Here is a 22451-nt window from a genome sequence, read left to right as displayed (position 1 = left end):
TACACTCCCCTCACCCCTCTTACTGGAACACTGGAGCTGGCTTCACCTGCAGCACACGCCCCTCTGCAGCAGGCGCTCTCCTAAAAATGAGCGCCAGCCCCCTCGTCTCTCCGCACCCCGCTCTCGTCTCTCACCTGTGTCGGGCGCACCTGAAGCCCCCGTGGGCCCGGCGCAGGTGTCTCTGCTGAAAGCCTGTAATAAATCATCCCCCCTCCCTCCCGCCCCTTTCCCCCATCATGCATTGCAGAGCTCCTGAGGGAGGTGCACGCCGTGGGCAAGGCGAGCCGCAACGTCTTCACCGTGGTGCAGGACTTCTCCGCGGGCGGCGCCGGCCCCGCCTCCCACCCCGCCGTCAGCTTCAAGGCCCACCTGGTGCGCCTGATTGGCAACCTCTGCCACGCCCACACCGACAACCAGAACAAGGTGAACCGGAGAGGCGGTGCAGCCGGGCTACAGGAACCGTCGGGCGGAGGAAGGGGTGGGGGGGGCGGGGCACGCTGGTGCCTAATCGTTAGCGATGTCCCAACACCGTCCGAGTCCTCAGTTCAGTACCCACAATCCCCTGGAAAGCAGCCTCGTGTCCTGAGAGAGAACGTTCTCGCTGAAAAACAGAATGAATGGGACATGAATGTGCTGATCTGAGAACGCATGAAAATAGCAGCTGCGCCAGACCTCTTTGGCTGCGTGGAGCGTTTCGTGTAGGCTGCACATCGCAGGGAGGTTGAGCAACAGTCCCAGTACAACACAGTGGGATCGAGATTTGTCCCAAGCATGAATCATCTTGACACTGGTGTTAGGAACTGCTGAGAGTCTTGTCACTTTTCAAGGATAATGATAGGTTATTTCCTCTAAATTCGATTTATTTATTTATATATTTTTTTTACGAATAAAAATCCTTTAGGCCAAATAAATAAAATAAGGCCTCATTTTAATAAGACCTCAACGGATGCCAGTGTTATCCAAAATATATATTATGCGTGGAGGGGTCAGGCTTAAACGCGTCCCATCCCGCTGCTGGCGTAGCGGGCCGAGCGCGAGGGCGGCCGTTGGAATGTTCCGGTCTGCGCTCTGCGTGTGATTTGCAGCACCTCGGCCTTCCCTCATTTGGAGGCTGCGCTGTAGTCCCGTAGAGTACTCAGTCCTCAGGCCCAGAGAGCTGGAAACTCGCCTGTTTAACAGCCTGAGGCTGACTGGCGTGCGCTGTACTTGGGGCGACATGGCTCAGGAGGTAAGAGCGATTGTCTGGCAGTCGGAGGGTTGCTGGTTCAAACCCCAGCCTGGGTGTGTCGGAGTGTCCTTGAGCAAGACACCTAACCCCTAACCCCTAACTGCTCTGGCGAATGAGAGGCATCAATTTGGATAAAAGCGCTATATAAATGCAGTCCATTTACCATTTACTCGGACACTCGTTACTGTTCCTCACGGTGCCGGATGAACCGAGTCACTGTGGGCCTGCGCTGCTTTTCTTTTTTAAATTTTATAGAAGGACCGCTTCAAAAAGAAGGACATCCACACATTTTCTCCAATTTCACAAGCGTCTACGATTTATTATATTTTATAGTTTTGCTGTTTTGAAAAGAGAGAGAGATAGAGAGAGAAAGGAACCACAGCAGACTTTCACCTCTGAGATCTGTCTTGGGTACCGTAGCAGAAAACGGACCTCGGTGTGAAAGTGGCCCAAATCCACCTCCTGTCTTTCTGGATGGTGGGAGCCGCGTTCCGCTGGAAACAATGGAGCGGGCTAATCTGGGGGATTTACCAGCGGATTTGATGAAGGCCCGTGTTCCTGGCCAGAGTCTCCCTGACCCCTCTTGTTAAAAACTTCTCATCTCTCCCATCCTCCCCCCCCCTCCTCCTTGTTCTTTTTATGAATGGCCTGAGCATGGATTACTGGGGCTGCTGTGTCTCTAATTAAACTCCCACTGCTTCCCCGCCGTGTCTCGGAGTCACTGCGATTCCCAGCCTCTGGTCGCGTCGCCGCAGCGCTAATGGGCCTGAAAAGGCTCACGTCAGCGCGGCACAATGGGGGGGGGGGGGGCATGGCCGGTGTCGGGGTCGGAGGTCGAAGGGCAATCCCGAGAGGTCGCGGAGAGGCTAATAAGGTGTTGTGTCCGCTAAACTGCGTAATCTCCCTGGGATTCGCCCCCGAGGACGTTCACTCAACCTGTCACTCCTGTGTGTCCTCTTTCTGGGGGGGGGTCTCTGTGTGGGGGGGGCAGTGTTCTTTAGTTTTTTTTTTTTTCAGGAGCTGTACTTTTTTCGAGGATTAATTAACAAAATTTACAGCACCCCTCCTCTTCACCTCCCCCAGTCCCCCACCCCGATTTCCCCCGTTTTTCTCCAGTGTCCTATCTCGAGCCGGCCAATTGAAATGCCTGACTAGTTGATACGGAGAAACAATTAAAATTCCACACGTTTGGCTGGCGTTCCGCGGGCTGTCGGGGATGTGAATGACCCTCCCTGGCGCTGCCTGTGCCACGCTGGCATCGGGCCCCCCCCCCTGATGAGGGTATTATTTTAATGGAAAAGAGTCGCCTATTCAATATTAGCATGCAGCCATCGCCGGGGGCACAAAACACAGATAATGAAGGGGGGGGGGGAACGCGAGGAAAAAAACAAAAAAAAAAAAAAGATCTGGCCAGCGGCCACTTCCAGCGAACGGCCCTGAGCTCCCTCCCCGAAAAACCGAGCGGCACGAAGGCGGCCCGGCGGCGGCATTGCACAGTTCTGCAGCGCAGCCCGTCGGCAGAGCCTCGGCCCGCCAACAGTTCATCTCTTTCTGTTCCGCCTCTATCCTTTTGTTGTGCATGTGCACTATAAAAAGTTTCCTTTATCATTTTTTGGGTTTTTTTTTTTTTGCTAAGTAGACTGCAGGCTCGCTTCAGCGTCTTTTCCCAGGAAACAGCCTGAGACACAAACCAGGCTGGAGCCGGAGTGACGGGATGCGTTTCTGGTGCAGGGCTCTGCTCTCCTCCGCCCTTCCCTCTTCCCCTCTTCCCCTCTTCACCGTCTCATTCTTTCTTGCGGTGCTCTGTGCTCCCCTGGAGTTTTTGGGAGGGGGGCAGGGTTGGGGGGGGTGGTATAAGGATGGGATTTTCAGTAAAGTTTGTGGTTACAGAGCAGAGGATTGTTACGCAATGCACTGGATTGTTTAACCCGTAGGAAGCAAAGCATCGCGCGCCCAGTGCTGCCATTTTGGCTCGACCGTGCGACCACATGTACCGCCCGCCTGTGCCTGGCAGGGCTTAGAACTCTCTGAGCAGGAAATGGTCCTTGGTGTTAGCCGAACACCAACGACGTCTTTTTAAAAATAGTAATTCCTCGTGGCTACGTTACGCGCGTGAGCGAGCGGAATCCCCGTCAGGGGCGAAGCCCGTGGCCCAGGTCTCGCGTCCATGGCGACCGCTGATGGGTCCTGTGAGGACGGGGTCCTGCCCTTTTAGGAACGGGGGACAGCGTGGGAGAGGGGCTCTCGCAGCGCATCGGGAACCTTCATTCACTTTTTTTGAAATGTCCCATATTGTGTTTTTTTGGCTGTATTTGAAACCAAGTTGTGCTGGGCCTACATTATTTTTCATTTTTATTTTTTTTTGTGGGTGACACCAACAGTCAAATTAAATTTACACAAAAATGTGCTGGCAGGAGAGTGAAGCCATTTCTGAAGCGCTGGACTGAACCTGCTATTAATTTAAAGCCCGTTTGGTTGTTTTATTTACTTTGCGTTTCCGTTTTGGAGCGACTGGCTGCAATGTTGCACACAGCTGCCAGCAAGGCGGATGTACAGTATGTCAACGTCAAGCTCGTTCCTAACGTGTAATTAGGCTCTGTTTATTTTCCTGCCTTCTGTGTTTGTTGTTTTTTTAAGTCCTTGGTGCCTCATATGACTGCACGTCATGCGTAAAATAAACCTCCCAAAGATTAGCTGCAGATTTCTGCAACGCTTCTGCAATCGTGCAATGAGCAATCACATTTAATGAGCAGAGACTCGCATTTCACCGTGCTGTTGCATTCTATTTGCATTCGAGTACTACTGTTAATGACACGTTATGAAAACAATAAAATCTAATCAATGACTTGATCGGTGACACAGCACTTTTGGCATGGTGCTCCTGCGAAACTGCTCGGACTCCTCAAATCTACAGAGTAAAGAAAGCAAACAAAATAAAGTGAAGCCCCAGTGTAAGAAAGGAAGCCCTGGACTCTTTAGTTTTAAAACGCAGTGGTTATTATTCACAGTAGAGCTGGGTCAGTTGGAGTCGTAAAATCACACGGTCTGGAAGCTGATATTAATCGTGTGAAGACGACCCCAAAAAAAGGCTGTAGAAACCCGTAGTGTTTACGGCTTCTTAGGGCGCCTGGAATATAAAATCAGGATAACCGTTAAGGTTTTCATTTGTGTAGCAAGCGGAAGAGAGATGTAAATCTGTCAGCCTCCCGTCCATGCTCAGCGTATTTGTGCTGGCTTTTAGTCAGTGATGGCACATAGGAGGATTCAGGCTGTATTTCTCAAGAGCATTGTGTAAGAGCAGTTATGAGAAGTCATGTTATGTTTTTGATTATTATCATATATGCAGCATTGCAGCAGCAGCACCGAACCGAAAAAAAATTTAAAGCGTAGGAGTTTTTCTGAAAACGGTCTATAGTGTACACCACTCCTCATGTACTAATGTACTATGTAGGCTATACTTTATGTACTTCTAAATTATATGAAAAAGTAGGGCTGTATGTTTCGCTGTTGTTGAGACGCTGCCGCTGCTGCTGCTGCTGTTGGGTGTGTCACCGGCTCACGGGGTGGCTGAGGAAGACGATGGTGAAGCTCAGCTAATGAGCTCGGGGTCCTCAGACCGCGGCTTTGACCTGGGCGGTGTGGGGCAGGGCTGGAGTGACCCAGACTCCCCACAGTTTCCCCTCTAATCACATCTGATGCTCAGTTCCCAGCTTGTCTCTGGTAATTAGACCTTATCTGATCAGGCAGGAGGCTTTTTTGGAAATCTGGGTGGCGTTCTGATAATTGGACCCCCCCGCCTCGATGTTGCTTTTATGCCTATTCTTACCGCGGTGGAATTTTAATACCTTCGTCTTTTTTTGTGTTTGGTGCGTTTGTTTTTTTTTCCAAAATGGCTGTACACATCACTGCTGGTTGACTCCAATATTGGACTTTAATAAAACCATAAGGATGCAACCACGGTCTATAGCTGTAACCGATGCTTAAAACAAAAATTGTCACCAGATACGATTAACCAACTAAAAATACAAAGAGCACAAGTTGGCATGATATCCTCAAATGAATCGGCTCTCAACATTTTTGATCTTTGAATGTTGCATTTCTGGTTGGGGGTGGATTATAATGGAATGCCCAGTATGCCGTTCCACATTGTCTTACCTTGCAGTGACATTTTAACACATTTATTTGCGTCTCTTTCTTTCACAGGTGAGAGAGATGGATGGCCTCGCTCTCATTCTAGATAACTGCAACATCGACAGCAACAACCCCTGTATCCTTAACCTTGGCTGGACCAATCCTCTTCCTGTGATTGTGTGGTGTGGATGTCAGTAATCATCAATGAAGAACCTCCCGGTTTTATTTTGTGCTGCACAAAATTCCTCTGATTTCAGAGTATGTGTCTTACATATGTGTGTTACATATTTCATAATTTGGGTTGTGCATTCAGCTAAAGGGACTGGTCCAGTGCCTTATAGATCATAATAAGAATAATAATACTAATAGAAATAATAACGATGAGTCATATGTAGCCGCTGCGCTTCTGTGTGGCCCGGGCTGCTTCAGCATGGCCTCCCAGTGGCCTGTTCTGCTCTTGGACGCTGCGTCTGAGGTTTAACCTCGACACCCCCGAAAGGGTGTCCAGTGTGTTTGCACTTCTTTTGCTCGGTCGAGTTCCTCTCCCATGGCTGCTGTCTCCTGTTTGGTTTCCCTGCATGCTCAGCTTAGCAGCCCCTTACCTCAGACGGCCATTTTGCGTATATTTAGTGTTTACTTACGGTGCTGGCACTCCTCGCTCACTTTCCGGATCACCCCCCCACCCCCCACCCCCTCGGTTTTATGAATGACTCCATTGAAACCGACGGGCGTATTGTGGATTGTGTGAGTTTAATGGCTATTGAGTGTTCATAGTGTGTTTTGTTTATTCTAATAAGGTGGGGGTTTTCAGGCCTTGTCATTACTCTGCTGTGTGGTCGCACTCAGCCCTGAGCTTTTGGACGGTCTGGTCTTCGGGATTCGACCACACAGCTTGTGCTGTGTTCCTGCGGGCTCTCTGGCCCCGTGCGCCGTCCCGTCAGTGCTGATCCTCAGCCTGCACCTTTCCGTTTCGTGTCGAATTTCCGCAGGTGTGCCTGACCTCGCCTCCGTTCCGGAAGTTTCAGGGGTCAGGGGTCAGGGGTCGACTGCCTCTCACCTTGCCTTTTTTACGCCAGCTGTTTGTACAGTGCAATAGAGAACTGGTCTGGTTGTAAAAAAACAAAACAAAACAAAAAAAACATTACAACGTTGACAAAACATTCCTTTAATATGAGAACGTTCCCTGTTAGCTGGGATCACACCCTTCAGCTCTGCCTGGGCCAGTTCTTCCTCATACGTATTGATGCTGTGGGATTCTCTGTGTGGCATTAGCCATCTGTGCCCAATGCCTTTACCCTCTCTTTGTTGCTTTTATTCCTCAGTGCTGTCTTGATTGGTTGTATCATCGTTGTGATCGAGCCCCCACTCCCCTCGCCCACCCCTCACTGTTTCCTGTTTCAGGCGCACTCTGCCTGGGTCTTTCGACTGTGCCGCTGCAGGATGTAATGTTCAGACAAGTCCCCCTGGCGAATGTGGGTGGCTGATGCAGTGCACGTGCAGTCCAAGCGGTCCCGTTCTCCGGAGAGCGCCGCTGTTTTAAATTTAAGAGCAGCGGGGGCACGGCGCCGGCCCCTTTCACTGGGAGATGAGCCGGTAATCTCGCTGCGCTCCCGTCTGATGGGGCTTCCTGCCCGCTCGAGGAAGTTGTCATCATTGGTTATCGCTGAACTCGTTCACGTGGGTCACATGCGCGCCTGCCAAGCCCGAACTGGCAGACTGCTAGGGGTTCATTTGTTTGTCACTCTAAAACTCTAAAATGGAGTCCCTTCCCCTCTCTTCATATTTCTCTTTCTTTCTCTCTTTTTCTCTCTCTTTCTCTCATTGATGTTTAGCATGGTGTCCATCTTTCTTACCAGTTGATTTTACAGTATATATACTGTATATGTGTGTGTGTGTGTGTGTGTGTGTGTGTGTGTGTGTGAGGAGAGAGTGTGTGTGTGTGTGGTGTGTGGTGTGGTGTGGTGTGTGTGTGGTGTGAGTGTGTGTGTGGTGTGGTGTGGTGTGTGTGTGAGTGTGAGTGTGTGTGTGTGTGTGTATTTTAATCTTTTAAGAAGTGATCGCAGAGACGGATCGTCGTGGAGTCTCCGTCTCGGTCGGGGGTGTTGGGACTCCTGCTGTCCCAGATTATGGCCTGTGTTTGATGGCCTGTGTTCAGCTGCGTTTCTGTGCCAGGCTGGACTCTGCTGCCAGCGAAGCCCTCACACTAATGGTAGTGTGCTGGATTCAGTGGTGTGGTGCTGACACGCCGCACCGCTGATCATCGCTGTGTAGCGTTTCCTTCGCTGGGTTTCTCACGCCGTCGCCTTGGCGTGTTGAGATCACTCCACAGAGATTCGCTCGTTTGTGTTCATATGTGGGGTGAAATCGATGCATAAACCGTTCAGCCAACATCCAGAATCTGGATGCTTTATTCTTTATAGAGCGATGCATATGTGCATAAGGGGTGAGAAGCTTCTCTTTTTCCTGTCTGCAGTTGCATGGTAAAACGGGTTAAGTTTATAACTGAAGGGCAGGGACAGAGGGATGTTTATTTAAGTGAGAGTGGCTGTAGAGACTGGCCTGTGGTGGGGGGGGGGGGGAGTGGGGGGGGGTGGGATTGGGGTGCTGATGGGTCCCGTCTCGTCCCCCGGCTGTGTGGAAAGCCGCTCACACCGCAGGGAAGGTGTGGCGGGGCGCTGACCGGCGGACGCAGAGCGCAGAGTGGCGCTGGCTCGATCCCCCGTCCCGTTTGGGGAAGAGTCCCGCCTGTGCTGGCGGAGCCTCAGAGGGAGCCAGACAGCGTGACTCACGGCCGGCGGGCCGGCGCAGGGCCGCCCCAGACCTCAGACAGATCAGCCTGCTGCTGCAGCGTCTGCCGGCCCCGCATTACGCAACGGGGACTCCCTGCTTCTTCTTTTTTTAAAATCCGTCCCGTGCCACGGCCGCCCTGCCCCGCCCCGCCTCGAACCTCTGCGTTTCAGTTTACTGTTACAGAAAAAAAACTTTTATTTATTTTTTGCACCTGATATGCCAGTGTCTTCCTGCCATTTGACCTTTGACCTTTGAAGTGGCCAATTATACTGTAGCATTTTCGAGGGGCGAACTCTGCCCTGGCGATTCCCAAAAAGGGGTGCGCGTGCGGAGCGGCGTGTTTTCCGGCACTGACAACAGCCCCGCTTGCATCCGGACGTCCCGCCGCGGCCCCACAAACCAGAGAGGAATGCGGCTGCCCTGCTCTCAGGTTGTGCCTCATTAAGTTTTTGATCAGAGACCACCATGGCTACTAGAGCAAACACGCGAAAAACAAGAGAAAACAGTTCCCCGGGGGGACAGCGGGACAAGGAGGGGGGGGGAGCCAATGGGCTGGAGCCGTTTCAGACCTCGCCCAATCAGAGCAGGGGAAACGGGAGAGGGGCGTCCGTCTGCGCCGACGAAGCGGGATCGTCCGTCATTCTTTCCCCATGAGACACGCGAGTAAAGCCGTCCGTGTAAAACCCCGGCGAGCCGCATACCGCAATATGTCTCGGCACGACCGGCGGCCTGGCTGCTGCAGGTGATGAGACAGTATTTGGAAAGGGGAGGGAAGCGTGTCTAGAACAAGTCATCTGTATATATATATATATTTGTTTTTAAATAAAAACTGTCTCGCTCTCACCCCCGAGTCATGTAATACAATGATTGTTCATCTTAGATGGGGGGGTGGCTAAGCTCTTCTGGTAAGAGCACTGTCCATAAGATGACACATAGACCCTTTTTTAGAAGGAATTATTAAACCTCCATTTTAATAATAAATGCCGTATGGGTTTGAGACCAGTTTGGATTTGACAGTTTAATTATCTGCAGAAATTTGAAACGATGCTGAAAGATTGGTGAGGAGTTCTAACGGGCAGTTAGTGGAATCTGAAACATTTTGTGCAGTACCTGCCGTTAGGGGTTTGGTGATGTCACAAGGTGCACGACAAGCCTCCTGGTTACCTGGTTGTTTAGCTGTACGATTCTACACTAGGTGTCGCTGTAGTTCACAAGACTGTGCCCAGTCATTTCCTCTTTGTACGACAGTGTATGGGTTAAGGTGCTCATTCATAGTATCAGTACAGGACCCTAACCTGTTGTGTCGTGTAACGTCTGAAAGAGACGGTTTCTTTTTTTCCTTTTTAAAAAATAACTCGGCCAGCCCTGGTTCTGGCTGGGGGGCTTTCCCTGTGCTTTTCCCAACTGCGTGTTTTCCCATGGATGCAATGGGAATGTCCCAACATCCACAACCTATACAGGCTTCTCCTGTGGTACACGGGAGATTGATACTCAGGTGGGATCTGACCCATATCTCGTTCCTCGTTTGCTGCCCATACCCAGCCTTCGGAAATCAAATGGACCCCTGGGGTCCGTATCGTGACTCAGACACCTGCCGCCGGTCCTTCTCGGGCTCCGCGTGAGCGGGTCAGCGCCAGAACCCGATGGCGCGCCCGAAACCCGCCGCTCCGCGCCGTGCTCTACCCGGTCCGGGCTGCGGGGGATCGTTTCGCAGGGGGCGGGGGGTGTGCCTGTAGAATGTGAGGAATCCACCCGCCTGGCGCTGGGCTCTGTGCCTCGAGTCAGCCCGGAGCACACGTCTGACCCCCCCTGTCTGCTTCGTCTGCCCTGCACCCCCCCACACTCACTGTCTCTCTCTCTGACTCCCCTCTCTATCGCTCCCTCTCTCTCTCTCTCTCTCTCTCTCTCTAACTCCCCTCTCTATCGCTCCCTCTCTCTCTCTCTCTCTCACTCTCTCTCTCTCTAACTCCCCTCTCTATCGCTCCCTCTCTCTCTCTCCTCTCTGCTCCCTCTCTCTCTCTCTCTACCTCTCTCTCTCTCTCTCTCTCCTCTCTCTCCTCTATCTCCCCCTCTCCTCATTCTCCTCTCTCTCCTCTCTTTCCCCCTCTCCCTCTCCCTTTCTCCCTCCCTGTCTCGTTGGCCTTTGAGTCAGTGGTGCGGAGAGGTCTAGACGGAGTGACGGTGTGCTTTTTCTCTGACGGTGGCGGTCTGGTTCATTCTGGCCTGCGCCGGACGGCACATTTGGGGGGGGTCTCTCTTTGGAGAAAGGAGGGCTGGTTTTCCGCACACATCTGCCTCCAGGCATTCCTGATCCCCCAGAGCAATTAACCAGCTAACCGCATTTGCATATGTAAGAGCACTCCGCCATCTGATAGTGCTGTGGTTGTTTAATAGGTTTGCGTGTGTGTGTGAATATGTGTGTGTGTGTGTGTGTGTGTGTGTGTGTGTGTGTGTGTGTGTGTGTGTGTGTGTGTGTGTGTGTGTGTGTGTGTGCGTGTGTGTGTTTACATGAGTGTGTTCGACAGAGAGATCAAATGTTTTTTTGATTTTTTCAAAATCCTGCGCTGATTAAATGCTTTGCTCTCTCTTCTCAATTGTTCCATTTTGGGTTTTTCGGATATAAAAATCTGGCCCTGAGTCCGTGACTAGCTTCAGATGGTCAGATGCAGCGGTCGCCATCTCGGCCTCCCACATTTCCAGCGCTCACGGTTGCCCACGGTTTCGCGCACTCAGGCCTTTTAAGGGCTCGTGACTAACCCGCTGAATTCGGCGCCGCTACCTTTGACTCACTTTTCCCCGTTTGTGAGCGCGCTCTCTCTGCGGCTTATCGTTTAACGCTGGGAAAGTGTGCGTGAGCGTGTGTGGGAGTGTGTGTTTGGAAATGTATTTATATATAAATAAATGTATGGATGTGTATGTATGTACAATATAAACATGTGGTACCACTGAAAGGAGAATGTAATATAAAATGTGCCAACGCATATCAAGGACCATATGCCTGTTTTTTTTTTGTTTTTTTTTGGGTATTTTCCTGTTACCAAAGAAACCGTAAGCTTTGACGAAGCGTGCGTTTCCTGTGCGATGCGGCCCCCGCCATACAGTAGAGACCGTACTGTAAGGCCCGGCGGCCAGGATGATGAGCGATGCAGAGGTGATGTCACCGGCCGCTCTTCCTCCTCTCCGCGGGGACGTTTGTTTTCGGGCAGCTGTGACGGGGCTGGGCTGTCCTCTCCCGTTCCGTCAGCGCGCTCGGCTGGCTGGCCGGCTGCCACCGCGGCGGACGTGCATGCCTTCAAACCGGCGGGCCGAGAACAAGCCCCTCTGTTGTAACATCCTGTTTCTAATCTGCCCAGATCAATACCCGCTGTCTACTTAATCAAAATCCCTCGGCCCCTGCCCCCGCCCTGCCCCCGCCGTGCCCCCACTGTGCCCCCGCCGCCTTGGCACATGGTTGCCATGGTTGCCTGTTTTTAAAAAAATAATAATTTTTTTGACCCTAATAATGTTTAATCTCCAGCACATTGGAGATTGAAGTTAAAATGAAACCTGTGGTTAGTCTTGGGTAATAGTTAGCCAGGAGTGGGCGGAGCTGTTGTTAGTATGGAGGTGTAGAGATGGGCCCGGGTGGTACGGGTGTGGTAGTGTGCTCTGCACTGCTGCTGCTCCTGACGTCCCGGCCTGTGACCTGCACACCAGGGACCCGTGGGGCCCACTGACAGGAGGGTCTTCGGCCCACATCGCATCCTGTCATTTTAACAAGGCCATTGAGTGTGTGCTAGTCTGATTGTCTAGTCTGACTCATTCTCACTCTTCCTCTGTCCCTCGCTCCCCCAAATATATTAACATATCCGTGGAAACAGGTTGATTCTGAAGATGAAGGCCTAGAGCTCAGCACGTTACCCAGTGTTATATAAAAGGGAAATCCTGTTTAAGAAATATTTAGAAGCATTCCTGAGAATGCTGGTCTTCCGTGTGGCTGAATGAGGGTACTGCACCGGGAGGAAGGGAAACCCAGTGGGGGTTGAGTTTAATCCTACGCTGCCGACGGCAGGCTGGCGGGGGCGCCAAAGAGCAGGAAATGGCGTTGGTGTAAATCCTGGCTTAGCCTCGGCCTCTGGAGTGCAGAGGAGAGGAGAGGGTGTCTGTGAGGTTTTCGTTTTTTTTTTTTTTTGAGGAGGTGCTGTTCTCTCGGGCTGCACTCACTTCCCCCTGAGATTTATCTCCTCTCTGTTGCTATGATACAGCTCCCCCCCATTTCTCCGGGGGGCTCCCCCGCTCAGCGACGCTCTCTCTCTCTCTCTGGCATTCGGCTGCTCAGGCCTCGCAGCTGACACCGCGTAGGAACAGCGCTCTGCGGCTGCGCAAACAGAGCGCGAGAACCGGCCGTCAAAACACGGTTTTTATATAAAAAAGGCAGAATGAGAAGCTCGAGGGCTCTCCAGCTCTTAACCGCCTGGGTCACCGGGCGACGGGGCGGTTCCGTGGCCTTTATGTCCGCCCGGCTACACCCCAAAACTCTGTGTTCCGCTACCGCGGGGGTTTGGTGAGGAATCCGGGAAGCGCTCTGACTCGGCGGAGATAAGGCCCCGGTGACGTTGTGCTGGGAAACGGGACAAAACAGAAAGCAGACTTCCCAGCAGCCCTCTGCCATGACTGTTCTAAACCCCCGCGGCGTGAGCGCTGTACTCACAACATCGGCCCGCCTGCAGTCCTGCACTCCCACCTCATTACAGGGCAAAAAAGAAAAACCTCCGGAGTGAAGTGTAGCCCTTTACCTGTCATTTTTAAAAAGGCACCCCTGCCCTTCAGCATTGAACTTGTCTGAAGGCGATAAACCGTAGAAACGGACGTTCTGCATACACTGGGTAGCTTAGCGAAAGCGGGGTGAGCCTCCAGGGGGTATTACATCCTGCATGAGCGGGGTCTTATTTTTTTTGGGGGCGGCTGCATCGGTGCGCCCCCAGTGCGGTCGCCGCGCCCCGCAGTGTGAACCGGCCTTGAGGACGGAGCGTTTTTGGGTTGTGACTCCGCGTCCTCAGCGGCTTCTCTCCTCCAGAGTTTTATCGCCCCGCTTATTTTTGGTAGCGTACGGCGAGCATTTCAGCGTGAAGGGAAAAACAAACGGTTTTTTTATCTCCCTGTGTGAAGGGAAAAGGGGAGGTTCAGCACAGTGCGGTGCGTTCTGTGAAAGGTATCGCCGCGCTTGGCTCCTGTTGTTTTTGGCCGTCGCTCCGGGCCCTTTGGCTGTTTTTCTGTTGGGTTTTTTTTCGCAGCGTGGAGAGCGGTGGGAGAGGAGCCCGTTTGAATGACACGTGTATTTATGTGCGCTCTCACTGCGCTGCTTCGTGTCATGTGCGCTTTTACGAGGCTTCGGGAATGAATCTTCGTGTCATGTCTGCGGTACATTCCACGAGCTTCGCATGTAATTTTGTTTTCTGTTTTTATCTCCCTCCCCCCTGCCTCCTGATTTTTCGGGACGGGCCCTTCCCGCCCGTAACGAAGGTTGGGTCCGGTCTCTCCTTCGCCGTGTGAATTTTGATACGGTCTTGAGAAAAATGTTCTTCCTGATCACCGAGTTCTCCAGGTTTTCTGAGCCGTGAAGTTCAAAAAGCTTCTCCTTCCTTTTCCCAGTGAAGACTGTCGGTACTGAAATGTCAAACACCAGGGGACCGTTTGGGTGATTTGGGTGAACTGCCCCGTTAAAGCACTGTTACAGTGAGCACTGTGGCTGGCAGCCCGACAGTGGCCCATAATGCCGAGTGTGACCTTTGACCCTGGCAGGGCACGCTCTGAGAGGGACGTTTTGTTGGTTTGGCGGTGGTTTCCGTCATGCGTACTGGCTCGCAGGGGCCTTCGTTTGTCGTGGGCTGACCGTACGCCTCTCCGCACTGCAGGGAGGGACTTGGCTGTTTTTATTTGGGTTTTTCTGGTTGGGTGTATGGAAAGTTCAGTCAGGACTTCACCCTGGGCCAACATTTCTTTTTTTTTTTTAAAACTAACTTCTCCCAAGACTATTTTACGATGGTGTGGTTTACAGAGAGCCTGAAGAATGTCCAGGGAAATGTGCGCTTATAGATGCTCAGAACTACTCAAGCAGGGTATAGGCACCAATGGCCATAGTCACAGATCAGCACAGATCTGAAAATGAAAAGTGAAGTGCTGTCTCCGCTTACCTTGACTTTCTAGTTTTGATTAAACCCATTAAACAAATAAAATTTCGATCCTTGATCTGAATGGCAATGGGGCAATTTATCTTGGAAATTACCTAAATGTAAGGACGTGTGTGTAGTTTTTATTCATTGTGGAATTTTTATTGAAGTGTTGACAGAATTAGTTTTGCAGAAGTACATGGGTGACTTGTTAGCTCAGCATTTGGTTTTGAACCTTCTGTTGGCAGTATCAAACTGCAGCCTAGCTTTAAATAGAAAGGAAACACATTTCTCATACATGTGATAACAGTGAATGAGAGGGTACTATGAAGTGGTAAGGACCAGGAACTATAAGCTCCTTGGCCCGAAGCATTAAAGTTTATTCAGCAAATGTCACGCTTTTGTAAAAACCAATGTGAGGTTGGTTTGGAGTGTTTTAGTGATTTAATAACATTTAGAAACTGATTGTCTCGGTCTTTGTAAAGGAGGATCTCTGCCAGTTTTGAATCTAAAAGGCTGTGCGTTGCTGCTTGGCACTGAGCCTGGTTTCCCAGGAACTCGTTGATGAAAGCTCATTATTTCGGCCCTTCAATTTACAAGGCTTTATTTTCAATGAAGATGGTTTCAATGTATGAAAAAAATGAAGGCTCTCCGTTGAATAAATTAATGTCCTTTATGCAGGAAGTCTGCCTCCAGTCAAAGTAAAAAAAAATCAGTAAATGCTAACAATTACTTGATTATAAATTCTGCGATATTTGACCAGAATTCCCCCCCTGCTTGTGTCAGAATGTCTGAACGTGTTTGTCCTTTAAGTAGATTTGCAACAAAATCGGGCTGTGGTATTCTTGCAGTAACTATGGAAACATCGGAGGCCTATCCAAGGGAGGCTTAGTATACAATAAAAGTGCTTAAAGTGTTGCCAGGATTAGGGACTTTAGAGCATGTTTAATTTCACCTCTTTGGGCGGTGGAACAAGGGGGCAATGGGAATATTAGCTCACTTTCAATTTAATCTCTTGTTGCACTTCAGATTTGGTGGGTTTGGTGTGGGGGATATCAGGGCCTTGAACAACAACCAGGGTGTTTAATGTAATATTCATTCACTGCTTTCAAAGCAGGACACAGCTGGTGTCAGAAAAAAAAAGTTTATCAGTTTATCTTTAATGGAGAAAAAAAGATGCCATGACTTCCACATCCCACCCAAGATGAGGCTGAGAGTGCTGTTTGGAGACTTTCACGGTTGATTTGGCATCAGCGTTGGGTTGACGTTGTAAAAGAAAATTAAACAGCAGCCCCCCCCCCCCCCCACCACCCCCAGCTGTGCAGTATATGGCAGTGGGGGGGTGAGTGATGTGGTGGGGCTGTCATGTTGCAGTGGTCCAGCAGGCAGTGCAGAGTTGAGCAGGGGAGGGAGGCTTTGCAGCGATCCAGGATTGCATTTAATGGTTTAGGTGGAAGGCTGCCAAAGTTACCTAAAATTCTCTCTTCCCTCTCCCTTCTCTGTCCTCTCCATCTCTTTCTCTGTCTCCCCGCCCCCCTCAGGAGAACCTGTGAAATCCGCCCCCCACCGCACACACACACTCACACGCACACTCGCACATTTAGGTGTTACGCACCCAGACGGAGAAAGGAGGAGGATGATCAAGCACTGATTCAGTGGCATGAGAATCTACCTGGTGCGTGTGTGTGTGCGCGCGCTTGTGTGCATGTATGCGTTTGTGTTTGTGTGTGTGTGCGCATGCGTGTGTGTGCATATGTGTGCGCGTGCGTGCGTATGTGTGCGTGTGCGTGCGTATGTGTGCGCGTTCATGCGTATGTGTTTGTGTGCGTGTGTGTGTGTGTTTGTGTGCGTGTGTGTGTGTGTGTGTGTGTGTGTGTGTGTGTGTGTGTGTGCGTTCCAGGGGGTGGAGGGGGAGTAATGGCTGAGGTTAAAGGCTGATGCTCACACAGACTGTGCTTTTCCAGAAAAAGGGGAAAACTGAGTTTGTTTTTTTTCTGGAATGCAGGGGAGTTTGTCAAAATTTTGAAAGTTTGCCTAAGAGGATCCCTGTGCTGGAAAAATTATGTCCCACTAAATATTCTGACTGTCCTTGTTTAGAGATAGAGATAATTCTGAAGACTAATTCCATTTTCATTGGCATTGTTAGCTTATGTAGCTGTGGGAGAAAATGAAGAAGGATAAAATGATTTAAACCCAGTGACTTAAAGCTTGAGGTTGACTGCGGTGCTTTGGCTGTAGTCTGGCTTGTTATGAATGCTTATTCATGTGTGTCAGCTGGTAATCCCTGATAATGTAATGTTTGTCTTTACGGTTTTTTTATTATTTTATTCTGTGACTTTTAGATTATTTATTGGGACGTACAGGACGGCACTGTGACCACGATGAGATGACCGGTGAACGAGAACATTTATCCTGGAGTTTTTAGACTGTTTTTGTTGAAGCTGAATCAATGGAACTCAGTCGCATAGCCCGAGGTCCAACGTGCTATTTCTGGGCTGTAAGGCAGTTTACAGCAGGGCTGCCCAGTCTGATCTGGAAAAGGGCCGGTGTGGGTGCGCTACAGCACCCGATTTGAGCTATTTAACTAATCATGGCCCTCAGTCAGTACATGGACAGGTAGAATCAGGTGTGTTGGTGCTGGGATAAAGCGAATGCCTGCACGCACAGCGGCCCTTCACAGATAAGATCGGACTTTTAGAAAGTAAAAGTTTTTTTGTTCCAGTCACCTGTATTTGCTAATTAGCCCAACTCTTCATCCAGGAAGTAGAACTTGTATCATGTCCTTAACCCGCGGCGCCTGCCCCCAGTCATCAGCCAATGGGCCGTCTTCGCCATCCGGATCCTGCTGGAGCACAACCGGGAGAACCAGGAAATGGTGCGGGCCCTGGAGCGGCGGGGCGTGGCGGACGACTCCTCCCTGAGGGACATGGGCTTTCGGCTGGAGGAGAGGGACGGGACGCTCCTGCTGAAGCCCCTCCGCAGGGACCACTGACCACCCCCCCCGCTCCCCCCCCATCCGCCCCGCCACCGCAACCCCTGTGTGGGCCCACGGCAGCACCAGTGGCAGGTGGATCACAGCTTGTATTTAAAACCCTTTGAAGATGATGTTTTGGGTTTTTTTTTTTTCCTTTCGTAATTGTATGTCGGTGTTCTAGAACCAGTAGTGACAGTTACATCAGCATTGGGACGTTCACTTGAGAACTTTCTGATCACATGTTTGCGACCTTACACGTTTAAAGGGTTTAAAAGAAAAAAGAAAAAAAGGCAGTTTTGCACTATGCGTTGGTGTTGGACACAGATGTGACTCACCTGATTTAAAATGACAAACCCTATGCAGGCGATGGTGTATATTGGTAGCACCAGGAGTTCAGCAGAGATAGATTAACATCCTCCTGGAAGGTACTGGGGTCAGGGCATAAGTACCTTGTTATATAATGCAAATGTAGGTTATCGTAATGCCCTGTAATACATGCGTAAGTGTAACGCATAACGGCGGGTTGTTAGGGGCGATGATTGGCGTTTCCGTGTTGGAGCTGACATAGGAATAGGACTAGTGCTTGTACATCGTGTTTTTTTTCTTTTTTAAAAAAGTTTTTCGCATTTATTTTTCTGAGAAAGGGGATGGTACCTTTCATAGTAATGTATCTTTGACAGATTACGACCTGTTCACCTGTCTCACAGGACGTCAAACAAACCCCTCGATGGAACGGCAGTTCGGTTTGAGTTTGAGTTTGTTATTCTGTATTTGCAAGGAGGTCAAAGTTCGGATTTAGCCTGGACTCTCGTCTCATCTTAATCACCTTGTCGTTTGATTGTGGCGATGCATCCCACTGTTCTCTCAGCACTTGCAGGTTTCCATCAGGAAAAAAAACACATCATTTATGATGGGAAAGGAAATTATTCACATCATAAATGATTATGAATTCATTCTAAGCTACTTCAGTTCAGAATGGACTAGCGTAACAGTAAGATGATTTCGTCCGTTTGAAAGAGAAAACAACAATATTCCGCCAGGCTGTTTTTGCCCAGTGCAAACCTGCACGCATTCATACTTCATTTTACCATTCATCGGTAACTTCTGAAACATGACCCCTATTCCTGTAATGTAATGTGCTATTTATGCACAATATCCAATAATAGCCATTGCACAGAAATGAAATGATACCCCTCCCCCATTCTGTCACAGTACAGTGCATCCTGAAAACCTGTTTATTGTGATTTTTGCGCATAATATCTACAATATTATTCTTCTAATGTTATGGGCACAGCCAGTATAATCCCCGACACAAAGCACTTGCTGTCTGGGATCTTCCATCTCCCGAATGTTACTTGTCTCACATCGCATGCAATTCCTGTCATCCTTCAGCTACTCATATTTCCATATTTCCGTAAAAAACAGTTTTTTTGTTGTTTTTATTCCTTGTTGCCTGAGCAGGAAACTTTTTATCCCAATTAATTTTCTACCGCAGGAGATGTTTTGGCCTGGTCTCAACTGTCTGGAGTCAGACTGAAGTGGAATCAGGACTTCTATCTGGCTAAAGTTTCTTCATCTCGTTCAAAACTTAGAAATCCAACAGGAGCCCGAAACTCCAAGCAGTAAACCCTCCTATTATAATGTGTAATTAAGCACAGAAATATACAGGAAACGGTCTTTGAATGTTCTGCAGCGTTCCTCACCCACCCACCCATCTGAATACATTTTGTGCGCTGTGTTTTATCGGGAGAACAGGAGAGGGAAATGTGACCTACAGTTTAAGGCCCTTCGTTTCTGTACCAAACGAGTACCTTTGTTCCTTAGCTGTCATGATGGTTCTGCAAAATGGCGATGACAAAAACTACTACTACAAAAAAGAAAAGAAAAAAAGAACTCCATCCTTCTGGCTTTTTTGTAGTCTTATGTGGATGTGGAAAGTTGTGGAACACTTGTGCGCTCCCCTTTGCCGCTGGGCCGGCCCGGGCCGGGATTCGGGGGGTTAAAATCCCGAAACCCGGCTCAGAATGGAAATTCCTCAGCGGTTGTAGAGAGAGAGGGAGAGAGGGAGAGAGAGAGAGAGAGAGCGGAGGAGGAAAGCGGTGGGTGTCCCCTTCTCTCCTTTTTTCCACTTTGGAGTAGACACTTCTTCACCTCCGCCCTCGCCTGCCAAGCAGTGGGGGTACACAAAACACACAGGCATAATCCATATAATAAAAACGGCAAATGAATGGGTTTTGTGGAAGGCCGAAAAGGGGGTAATGCTCTGTGTTTTCTAAATGGGAAAACGCAGGGCTTTTCAGAGGGAAAACACGCTGATTACTGTATTGAAAAGTGGCTTTTGATTCCCCTGTGAGGTTTAATCCCCGCGAACACAACGGCACCCCTGTCCTCCACCAATGGCGATTCAGCCCCCCAAAGAGAATTCTATTACCGGCCAGGGTGGGGGATTAATTCTGAACCTGATCAGTCATTAAAAAAAGCCAGGCCCTGTTGAATCGGGAGAATGGCGGAGCCAGTCCTTCACCGCTTTTGACCACTGCGCCTCTCTGTTCGCAGAAAGCTCGAGGTTCACAGTTTGTTGTTTCTAAACAATGCGTGGGAGTAGGTGAATGAAGCCCTCCCCCACTATACATTTATCCCTTTGCGTTTTTTCTTTCTCCTTCTTCTTCTGCTCCTTCGTCATCTTCTTCTTCCTCGCACGGAAAAAGCAATTAAAAGTGGGGGGATTTTATAGATGGACGGGGGGGACGGGGGGGTGGGGAGGGGGCGAGGGGGCAAGGGGGGGAGGCCCGGGGAGCTATTCTCTCAGTGATGACTCTGAATGAGTGGCACTACTCAGTGCACACAAAAAGAGTGGCCTAGCTGAGGCCTGAGTGTGGCCCTATCAAAAGAGTGCCAGTAAACAGTATTACAGGCCCCCGTTCCCTTTAGTCCTCGAGCACACACGCACACACACACACAACACACACGCACACACACACACACACACACACACACACACACACACACACACACACTAGAAAAAGTGAGTTTCAATTAGATGGAAAAGCTCCTTATGTTTTCTGTGTTTAAATTCTTTTATTTAAATAATTTCATGGGTTTCAAATAAAAAAATGTGTTAAACCTGTTGATTGATTCTTTATTGATTCTTCTCTGCTTTGTGTTTTTAAAGCGGAATGCAAAAGAACGCGACGCGTTTCCCTCACACACGCTCTTATCGAGTGTGGCGTCGTCTTCAGAGGATTGGTTCGAGTGATGATTGGCTGATATCGATGTTTCCCTGGCGACTCGTTGATGCTGGGGGATGGACAGAGCTCTGCTGGAAACCTCCTCTTCTACAGGACATGCTCAGAACTTCACTCTTTTAAGCATGGGGGAATACAGGAAGATTAACTGAAATTGAATCCACCTGAAAGGATGATTTGTGGTCCAGTTTCCTGTATTTCAACCAATTAAAAGTGGCAGTATTTACATGGGCCAATTCTGCGACTGTGGGTCTGACGAACACCTGACATACAGCCCACAGAAGATCAGTTACAGCGCCATTTCCTCGTCTAAATTAGGGAACTGGTATAATGTTTTAATGAATTCAATTTGGTGATATTAAATATCCGTATACAGCGATTAAAATTAATAGCACAAAAATATTCCGAATAGCAGGAGTAGCAAGCCAGCACTGCGAGTTATTGACGATGCTCAATTCAGGGAACGGGCTGATCTAGGAGAGGCTGAAAAGTGTGTGGCAATATTAGGAAATAAAGCCCCTTTAATATCCTGCTTGAGAAGGGTGGGTGGGGCCCGGGGTGGGGGGGTCAGCATTATAAGCTCTCCAGTCTGGCCGTTGTTGGGGTTTGTTAACAGCCTTTTACTGTGGTGGCCACCCGAAACCCTGACCGGCTGAGGTCCGGTTGCCTTCGCCCCCCCTCCCGCCCCCGGCATTTTTATCAATGACAACTTTTCAGACGGCCTGGGAACAGGGGGGGAAAAAGGAGGGATTAATCCAGCCACAGCGGGCTTGGGCAGGTACAGTACAGTACCATGCTGTCCCTCCCAAGCAAAGTTCCTGTCTTCCGTCGAGCATCAGTTTGGCCTGCGAACCTCAGCCTTTCCGTGCATATACACACACGCACAAACCTCTTATGCATACTCATACGCACACACACACACTCCTCTTATACACACACATAATCACACACACACACACACAGATCAGAGGAGGCTTTATCAAGTGCTTTATCTACAGTTCTGCTAGGTACTGTAATGCTACCTCACCTCTCTCCCTGCAATGTGAAAGGAGCACAGGGCCCACACAGCATTACGCTGAGCACACAGGCGGCGCTGCAGCGTTTATGCTTGTTTTTCCTCCTCAGCCCTGTCAGTGACACATAGAGGGTTCAGCTCTTACGTGTTTTCACCGCGCACGTATCAGGAAAAATCGTTAGTCTGTGGCACGGAAGTTTAAAAAAAAATAAATAAATAAATAAAATAAAATAAAAATATAGCGCCAGGCCAACGGCGGTGTTTTTGTGCGAGAGAGCTGTCCAAACGATAACCTCGCACAGTTCCGTGGAACCCTGCCCTGTTAATAGTTTCCACCCAGGGAGGGGAGCGGTGGGACACACTTCCTGTGGCCGGCTGGGTGCCGGCCACACCGCAGGAAAGAGCGGCGCTCGCTGCAGGAAGCTGTACCGCCCCGCCACAGCGCCCGCCACTGCATCTGGGCCGGGGGGGAAGCCATAGCGGCCCGGTCTGCTGTGCTGCCTCACGCACAGCCTGTCCCCGCAAGCACACGAGAACCAGACATCACCCTGAAGCCTCTCTCTCTCTCTCTCTCTCTCACACACACACACACACACACAGTGCTTAAACTGGGCACACGTTTCTGTGCAGCAGTGGTGAAAATCGGCAAATTACGAATTCTTAAAACCATAGCGCTCCAGGACTGGAATTCCTCATTCCTGACGTAGCCTCGATTTCATTTTATTTTATTTTTTAGAATGGCAAACAGTTGGCACAACTCAAAAAGTAATGCCAGTCCTGAAGGGGTACAATATAGAATGCTCTCATTTTATCTATGGTGTTTGAATTTGAATTTAATATCAGTATTCAAGTTTGTCATTTTAACACCTGATTTTCTATATCCTATTTTCAATTTCTATACACCTTTTCCCTGTCTGAT

General features: G+C 49.8%; 1 protein-coding gene across 1 annotated transcript in view; it reads left to right on the top strand.

Moving 5' to 3' along the window:
• The window catches only part of atxn10 (ataxin 10), a 35977-nt gene extending 15229 nt beyond the window's left edge, over window positions 1-20748 (top strand). The window contains exons 10-13 of the mRNA XM_064319544.1: window positions 248-423; window positions 5432-5495; window positions 17106-17365; window positions 20445-20748. Of these exons, the coding sequence (XP_064175614.1) occupies window positions 248-423; window positions 5432-5495; window positions 17106-17290 (425 nt within the window). The 3' untranslated portion in view covers window positions 17291-17365; window positions 20445-20748. The remainder of the gene's footprint in view (window positions 1-247; window positions 424-5431; window positions 5496-17105; window positions 17366-20444) is intronic.
• The last annotated feature ends 1703 nt before the right edge of the window (window positions 20749-22451 follow it).

The sequence above is a fragment of the Anguilla rostrata genome, chromosome 19 (assembly GCF_018555375.3).
Source record: "Anguilla rostrata isolate EN2019 chromosome 19, ASM1855537v3, whole genome shotgun sequence".
NCBI classification, from domain to species: Eukaryota; Metazoa; Chordata; class Actinopteri; order Anguilliformes; family Anguillidae; genus Anguilla; species Anguilla rostrata.
This window is presented reverse-complemented; position numbering and strand designations above follow the sequence as displayed.